The sequence below is a fragment of the Malus domestica genome, chromosome 17, assembly GCF_042453785.1.
Source record: "Malus domestica chromosome 17, GDT2T_hap1".
Lineage (NCBI taxonomy): Eukaryota > Viridiplantae > Streptophyta > Magnoliopsida > Rosales > Rosaceae > Malus > Malus domestica.
In genome coordinates, this window is record NC_091677.1 from 18605113 (window position 1) to 18613984 (window position 8872).

An 8872-nucleotide genomic window follows, 5' to 3' on the forward strand; every position below is an offset into this window, starting at 1 on the left:
CCAAAAGCCCTTGAAGATCCGTTCATCACTGTTCTTCAAGATCAAGCCCAAAAGCCCTTGAAGATCCGTTCATCACTGTTCTTCAAGATCAAGTCCCAACGGCTCCTTGAAGATCCGCTCAAATCCACCTTCAAAGATCAAGCCCACGGCCCTTTGAAGAAACTTCCAACAATTCATCCAAGATCAAGCATCAACGGCCCTTGGATCAACAAAACATCCACCAATCAACACCTTACGGAGATCGAATCAGAGGATCAAAATAGAGAGAGATTGTAACCCAAAATCATCAAACACTAAATATTTTGTTTGTGCACGTTTGTTCTTGTCTCTTTCGTTTCAGGAATTTTCCGTGATCACAAATTGGCACGCCCAGTGGGACAATCTCTGCCTCTCATCTCTTTCTCCGTTCAAGAAATTCAAGCACACTTCCAAAATTAATGGCATCAAGGAAGGCTCAAACTGTTCCCGCAACCGGTGCAAAGAACAAAAACGTCCTCGTCGCAACTGGTGTCACTTTGGGCATCACAACTCGAAGCATGGCAAGAGCTACTTCTGCCGCCTCTTTCACCTCTGCATCAACTCTGCCAAGGGAACAAAAGCACCCAAGGCACGAGCCTTTGATCACCTTAGCCTCACTAAGGGCACCAAGGGGGGAAAGCCCAAGGAAACACTCCGAATCCATGCTCTCCGATGCCGATTCAAGCGACAGTTCAGCCATGCAAGTCATGACCATTGGAGCAACTTCAATCGATGAGCAGCTGGCTCAAATGAATGAAGCAATCGCAAGGCTAACCCGAACTGTGGAAGAAAATGACTTGCAAATTGCAGCACTAGTCAACCGACTGGAGGCGCAGGACGGCGATAAACCCGACCCAGAAGATGATCCACTAAAGGGAGGAGCTGGCGGAGACGAAGAACCCCCGGTGAAGAAAATCGATGGGAAGCCGGAGCCAGACCAAGCAGCGGCACTCATGGGATCTCTTTCAATCCAGCAGCTGCAGGAGATGATCACCAACACCATCAAGGCACAGTACGAAGGGAGCTCACATACCTCCTTGTTCTACTCGAAGCCCTATTCCAAGAAGATTGATGCCCTAAAAATGCCGAGGGGATATCAACCACCAAAGTTCATGCAATTTGATGGAAAGGGAAACCCGAAACAGCACGTTGCCCACTTCGTTGAAACTTGCAACAACGCAGGAACCGAAGGGGATTACCTCGCCAAGCAGTTTGTGCGCTCGCTGAAAGGAAACGCCTTTGAGTGGTACACAGACCTAGAGCCTGAGTCCATCAACAGCTGGGAGCAGTTAGAGCGGGAATTCCTCAACCGCTTCTATAGTACCCGCCGCACTGTGAGCATGCTAGAACTAACGAGCACAAAGCAGTGGAAGGACGAGCCAGTCATTGACTACATCAACAGATGGCGCACTCTAAGCCTCGACTGTAAAGACAGGCTCTCGGAAACCTCTTCAATCGAGATGTGCATCCAAGGCATGCAATGGGGTTTGCAATACATCCTTCAAGGCATTAAACCGCGGACCTTCGAGGAATTGGCCACTCGCGCCCATGACATGGAGTTGAGCATCGCCCATCATGGGAAGAAAGAACCGATCGCCGACTACAAGAACGACAAAGTTCTTGGGACAAAGGTGGAAAAGGTTACATGGAAACCCACCAAGGAAGCGATGACGGTCAACACAGCTCCCGTCAAAATCTCCACACGAGGCAAGGCGATTCAAGCCGAAGGCTTTCGTGATCAAGAGATGCGTAGATGCACTTTGAAGGAGCTTGAGGAGAAAACTTATCCATTCCCCGACTCTGATGTGGTTGCCATGTTAGAAGACTTGCTGGAAAAGAAGGTGATCGGCTTGCCTGAGTGCAGACGGCCAGAAGAGATGAATCGTACCGACAGTCCAAGATACTGTAAATTCCACCGCTTCATCAGTCATCCGACAGAAAAGTGCTTCGTGCTGAAAGATCTCATCATGAAGCTGGCTCAGAAAGGAATCATCGAGCTAGATCTTGACGATGTGGTGAAGTCAAACTATACCACTTTCACTTCTGGCTCTTCCGACTCAAAGTTTTCACCTCAACCGCTGGGGGCATCCTCCAAGACAAGCAAAATTGAAGGATGGACTCAAGTCACTCCTAAGAAATTGCACAAGAAGCATACGTCTCCTCCACAAGTCCGCCAATCGGAAAGGGGGCAAAACAGCTCTTGTCAACCTTCAAAGCAACATGAACGTGTTGAAGATGATGAAATTGTGACACAAAGATCGTCCGTTTCCATCACGATGCGCGACTTCTTGCCCGAAGACTTCTTCAATCACGCAGTCAAAGCTCCTTGCTATGAAAATTGTGAGGAACGCCTCTCCCGGATTGCTTGACAAAATCAACAAATTCTCCTTGCCCGCACGAGTCTAAACTGCATGGCACAAAGCTCCTTGTTTGCACGAGCCTAAACTGCACGAACCAATGCTCCTTGTTCGCACGAGCCTAAACTGCACGAACCAAGGCTCCTCGCCTGCACGAGCCTAAACTGCATGGCACAACGCTCCTGGTCTGCACGAGCATAAAAGGCAACACCAACACTCCTTGCCTGCACGAGCTTAAACTGCAACACGGCACCAAATGCTCCTTGCCTACACGAGCTGAAACTGCAACACGGCACCAAATGCTCCTTGTCTGCACGAGTTGAAACTGCAAACGACACCAACACTCCTTGTCTGCACGAGTTGAAACTGCAAACGGCACCAAAAGACAATACAAAAAAATATATATATATCTATGTATTTGAACTACGTTTTGACTTGATCTCTTTCTTTGAAAGGGTACGTAGGCAGCTGGAATATTTAATTTCGAGTTCAGTCATATCAAAATAAAAAAAATGTTTTATTAAAGAAAAAAAAAAAAAAAAAAAAAAAGGCATGTTTTATGTATTTACAAAAAAATATATTTATTTATTACAGCTTCAAAAAATAAAAAAATAAAAAAAATAAAAAAAGTAAGTAAAATAATTAAAAAATAAAAAATAAAATAAAATAAAATCGAAATGTCAACAAAAGACCCAAATGCCTGGCCTATCCCTTTGCCAAAATGTCTGCTTCTTCTTCTTCCAAGCCCAGGCCTCCCTCCATTTCACAGGCCCAGATACCAAGAGCCCAACTCTCGTGGCCCGCCCGAGCAGCAGCTAAAAGAGCTCCAACCGACAATGGCATCGCACGCCGTCCTCTACAACCCCTCCGACATTGCCACCTGGGTTGACCTCCTCCTCTCCGGTTTGAACCACACTGATTGAGACAGCCATGGTGAACAAGAAGTCGGTGATGGAAGTAATCAGAGCCAGAGCCGCGAGGCCGAACTTCTGCAACAACGACGACAAAGTCGTTTTCGCCGTTCACGGGCCTCCCTCCAGCTCGACAGCCGCTCATCCTCTGTGCAAACCTGTGTCTCCAAACTTACGACCATCAGAGTTTTCGAGTATATCAGCTCACCTGCACTTCTTCCAGGCCCAGGCCTCCCTCCATGTCACAGATCTCCACAGAAAACCCAAAGCTGAACCAACTCACTCTCTCTAGAAATTCGGTTCTCCTGCTCCATAGCTCTCTGCAAGTGCAATGCAAAACCAATTCAAGCTTAAGCTCTCAAATATTTTTTTTGATCCGCATCCGGCTCCTGCAAGACTCGAAACTTATCAGACGAGATCGAGAAAGCCGCTCCGGAGATTCGTCAGGTCAAGAGTACTCTGGTTCGAAGAATTGCAGAGCAGATCCAATTGAGGGAAGAAACTGTGGAGGAGTTCGCAGATACTGGTATTGATACGAACAGTCGGGTCTCTGCCGGACCCTCAAACCCGATTCCCTATCCATCCTCTCATCATCAAAATCCTCATCGTCTTTGTCAATCTCTTTCTCTGCCGGATCCGAACCCGAGCCCGTTTGGCATAATCGTCTACAGCTCCACGCCCGACTCGAACACCAATTCGGACCCGTCATTTTCTTCCTCTCTGTCTTCGAATCTCGCGACCAGGCTTCCAAACCGGACTCGATTGCAGCCCAATTCCCCAAATTGCCCCTGTTGCTGCGGCCACCCCCAAAGCTGTTGCACAGAAGGTGTTTGATAAAGAGGTAGTCCTCTCCACTCCCTGCGATTTCACCGCCCAGCCGTTGACGAAGGAAGATGAGGAGGTGGTCAAGTCCGTGGGGGCGGGAACCATCCCTTCCTACTCTCTGGAGTCAAAGCTTGGAGATGGCAGGAGGGCGGCGGCTATCAGGCGCAAGGCACTTCAGAGGATCACAGGAAAGTCTCTGGGTGGTCTGCCATTGGAGGGGTTTGATTACGAGTCAATTTTGGGTCAGTGCTGCGAGATGCCAGTTGGGTATATTCAGATTCCAGTTGGGATTGCTGGGCCTCTTATGCTCGATGGCAGAGAGTTTTCCGTACCAATGGCCACCACCGAAGGTTGCTTGGTTGCCAGCACCAACCGTGGCTTCAAAGCTACCAACTTGTCCGGGGGAGCCACCAGTGTGTTGCTGAGAGACGGGATGACCAGAGCACCTTGTGTGAGGTTCAACTCTGCTAAGAGAGCTGCCGAGTTGAAGTTCTACTTGGAAGAACCCAACGATTATGACACCTTGTCCACGGTTTTCAACAAGTCAAGCAGATTCGGTAGGCTTCAGACAATTAAGTGTGCCATTGTTGGGAAGAACTTGTGCATGAGATTCACCTGCAGCACCGGTGATGCTATGGTGATGAACATGGTCTCCAAAGGTGTGCAAAACGTCTTGGATTTCCTCCAGAACGACTTCCCTGACATGGATGTGATTGGAATTTCCGGCAACTACTGCTCTGACAAGAAGCCCGCTACGGTGAACTGGATTGAAGGCCGCGGAAAATCGGTGGTCTGTGAGGCTGTGATCAAGGGTGATGTGGTGCAAAAGGTGTTGAAAACCAAATTGGATGGGCAGAGAGGAGCCTGGTGGATGCGCAGCTGCTGTGGTGCCTCCCTCGAACTCATCATCACTATGACCTCCAAGATAGCAAAGAACTTCAACGACCGCCGTCAAACGACTAGCCGGTCGTGAAGCTCGAAGCACCATCTTCTCCGTCCTCCTTGCTCCGCTGCCTGCAAATTTCTCTACCCATCATCAACATTTATACAAAAAAGATATATTAAAAAAATAGGATGGTGGAGCAAAGCAAAGTGGTGCATCTGGCACCACACGTGAAAAAAGAGGAATGGTGGATCAAAGATGGGGTACAGCCCCATGGCAGATCAAAAGTTTCTGGTGGTGCATGGGCACCATGTGCGAAAAAAAAAAAATTGTAAAAAAAATAATAAATAAATAAATAAATGATGGAACTTGGTGCATCCAGCACCAAAAGAAAAAAACAAAAACAAATAAAAAAACAAATGCATAGAGAGAAATAGAAGGTCCATTTTATTTATTTTTCTGGAAATTTTACATAAATTTGCTATTATACATAAATTTAAAAAAAAAAAAAAAAAAAAAAAAAAAAAAAAAAAACATCAAATCAAATTTACAAGAGGGGATATTCAAGGACGATCAGGTGGCGCCTCACAACTCGGTAGAGCTCCAAGAAGAGAAGGCGTCGGAGGTTGGCTGTTTGAAGCCTCAGCAGTCGGTACAGCCCCAGAAGACGAAGGTAAATGCTGCTGGAACAAACCCACAAACCTCCGATGATCAAGTAAAATTTGACCATCAGATTCCTGCATCTGGTCAATTTTCCTCTTCATGTTTGTGGCATAGTTGTGTGCAAGCTTGTGCAACTGTTTATTCTCATGCTTGAGCCCTTTGATCTCCTGTTTGAGACTCATCACTTCAGCCGCCAACGATTCAACTTGACGGGTTCGAGCAAATAGGCGTTGGGCCATGTTGGACACAGAACCCGCACACTGCACACTAAGAGCCAGGGACTCCTTAACAGCCAACTCATCAGACCGCCTGGAAAGTAGTCTGTTATCTTTGGGAGTGACAAGGTTCCGGGCCACCACCGCAGCGGTCATGTCATTCTTCATCACCGAATCCCCAACAGTAAGAGGACCAGTAGGGGATATGAAGGATGGGCGCCATATGTTATCTGGAGAAGACGGGACTACCTCTTCACCAAGGTTCAAATCAAAACGACGGTCGGAGGGTCCAGACATTTTCAAAGTGTTGAAGGAAGAAGAGATCGGACAAATCAAGATCTTAGAAGTACAAGAGGGGAGTTTTCACAAGCGAAAATTCAAGTGTGCTTTGAAACGAACTGCATGCCTCTATAAAAATCATCACTCGACGGGATTTCAGAGATCGAAGAGGCGAGCTCAGAATTCGAAGAGGCCATTCAAAAATCGAAGAGGCAAGCTCAGAAATCGGAGAAGCATCTTGCTTTTCCAGACGTGTCGGCACCCGTCACACGCAAACTCAGCTTTGCGGAAATCACGGGTAATTTGTCGAAGCGCCAATCCCAGATATCGAAGAGGCGCCAGTCTTTTTCAGCCGCGTCATCACCTGTCATATGCACACTCAACTTTGCGCAAATCATGGGCAATTTGTCGAAGATTTTCGGTGAAGGAGAAAGCACGTTAAGTTTACTGTTCAATCACGCGTTAGTTGCCGACACGAGTGAAAGAATAGTACCTCTACAGGTATTAAGGGACCTCCTATAACTGTCCACCTTCACCTTCCATAGCAAGGCAGACACACAGAGTTTTTCTTCATCTCCAAAGATGTTTTCCCAACGAAGCCTCTCGAGTCATTCAGTGTTCCTTATTCCTTGGGGTACCTCTGCAAGCCAATGACTTCAAAGCAAAAGTATCTCATATCACCAGGGTAGAAAGCAAGAGTATCTCATATCATGTGTTCTCCCTGTCCTTCCCTTTGTCCTTGTTCTTACCTACAAAGACAAGGATAAAGAAAACAATATGCCAGAACCTCCACTCAAACTCGGGTAAGGAACCGACTGCTTGGAGCCCTTCCCTGATTGCCTACCTAGCACTGCTATCGAGTACTCGTCTCCCACTGCTGCTGTACTTCCAAAGAAGCTGCCACATCTGCCCGAGGAATAGATAAAGGATACCTTGAAGCATGTGGAGACAAGTGCAACCAAGCACGTGCTGATTCATCCGCTACTTCTTCAAAAGCAAGGGTATCTCATATCATCAAAGTTGCAATCACTCTGACGGTGAATTCGTTTTGACCCTCAAATTCTTGGGTCGGCTTACTAGGCGTTGTGGGTTGCACGTGCTGATTCACCACCCTTGAATCGAATCCTTAAAGATCAAGTCACCAACTGGAAGAAGAGTTCATCAATCTTGAAGATCATACCGTTGACCAAACCGCTCAGGTGTGAATTAGAAAGATTGAACAAAGAAACAGGTTGTCACCTTTACCTCGTGCCTGCTTGTCATGTGTTCGAGTCAACCTTCAAAAATCAAGCCTCAACGACCCTTGAAGTAGCTTTCAGCCAAATTCGAAATCAAGCCTCGACGGCCCTGGAAGAAATCACAAGTCTGATTCAAGATCAAGTGTCTACCACCCTTGAATCAAAACCTAGTTCAAGATCAAAGCTGTGGAAAGTCAACAAGCGCAACAAAATACGTGCCGATTCACCCACTACCAAAGCCAAAGATCATCTACCACATGAAGCTCCTTGTGGTCCAATTTCAACCTTCAAGATCAAGCCTCGACGGCCCTTGAAGAAATTTCAAACGAAAGTTCAAGAACAAGCCTCAACGGCCCTTGAAGAAATCTCAAGCCCAATTCAAGATCAAGCCTCAATGGCCCTTGAGAAATCTCCAGCCCAATTCAAGATCAAGCATCGACGGCCCTTGGATCGACATCTACAGTAAGGGACTTCAAAACGCATCTCATACACGCGACAAGCACATGTACACGACGCGACTTGAAGTGGGGGCATTTGTAGACATCGAAATTTCGGTAAATAAATGTTGACCGATAAATCAAAGTTTCAACGCTCATGTATTACATAAATTTTACACGTAGCGTGTGACTCAACGAAAATTGAAATGAGTTGGAAAAGTCATCAAATAGGACACGTGTCAACACCTGGCAGAAACAACTTATTTCATCTGGAATATTATATTCAAAGTTAGGCCTTGGAAAATTCTATAAATACAAGCCCATTTCATTCATTTAAGGGGAGGAATTGATATTACACCTTGAAGCTCTGAAGCTCTGAAACTCCGAAGCTCTCAAGCATCCAGGTTCCCGAAGAATCAAGAAAGCTCTCTTCGTTCTTCGTTCATCGTTCATCCAAGATCAAGCCCCAACGGCCCTTTGGATCAACAATCATCCACCAATTCAAGATCAAGCCCCGACGGCCCTTGAAGAAAGCACCATCGTTCATCATCCGTTCATCCAAGATCAAGCCCCAACGGCCCTTTGGATCAACAACGTCGACAAATCCACACACATCCAACCGTTCTTCAAGATTAAGCCCAAAAGCCCTTGAAGATCCGTTCATCACTGTTCTTCAAGATCAAGCCCAAAAGCCCTTGAAGATCCGTTCATCACTGTTCTTCAAGATCAAGTCCCAACGGCTCCTTGAAGATCCGCTCAAATCCACCTTCAAAGATCAAGCCCACGGCCCTTTGAAGAAACTTCCAACAATTCATCCAAGATCAAGCATCAACGGCCCTTGGATCAACAAAACATCCACCAATCAACACCTTACGGAGATCGAATCAGAGGATCAAAATAGAGAGAGATTGTAACCCAAAATCATCAAACACTAAATATTTTGTTTGTGCACGTTTGTTCTTGTCTCTTTCGTTTCAGGAATTTTCCGTGATCACAAAAAACTCTTAGTACTGTTCATTTTAACGAAAAACCATATTTTTACACTA

The 8872-nt window shown here is 46.4% G+C and overlaps 1 protein-coding gene across 1 annotated transcript; it reads left to right on the plus strand.

Annotated features, from left to right (window-relative positions):
• Nucleotides 1-3305: 3305 nt before the first annotated feature.
• Nucleotides 3306-5231, plus strand: LOC114827471 (3-hydroxy-3-methylglutaryl-coenzyme A reductase 2-like). The gene is made up of 3 exons (XM_029109296.2): nucleotides 3306-3527; nucleotides 3683-3832; nucleotides 3948-5231. Exons 1-3 carry the CDS (start codon nucleotides 3306-3308, stop codon nucleotides 5082-5084), a joined length of 1509 nt encoding a protein of 502 aa, XP_028965129.2. The 3' UTR covers nucleotides 5085-5231.
• The last annotated feature ends 3641 nt before the right edge of the window (nucleotides 5232-8872 follow it).

Excerpts from the sequence above, each read along its gene's own strand:
- LOC114827471 (XM_029109296.2), top strand. The coding sequence starts at position 3,306 with ATGGTGAACAAGAAGTCGGTGATGGAAGTAATCAGAGCCAGAGCCGCG. Across the intron at positions 3,528-3,682 it reads AGGCCCAGGCCTCCCTCCAT|ACTCGAAACTTATCAGACGA; the intron begins GTCACAGATCTC and ends GGCTCCTGCAAG. Across the intron at positions 3,833-3,947 it reads GTATTGATACGAACAGTCGG|TCGTCTACAGCTCCACGCCC; the intron begins GTCTCTGCCGGA and ends CGTTTGGCATAA.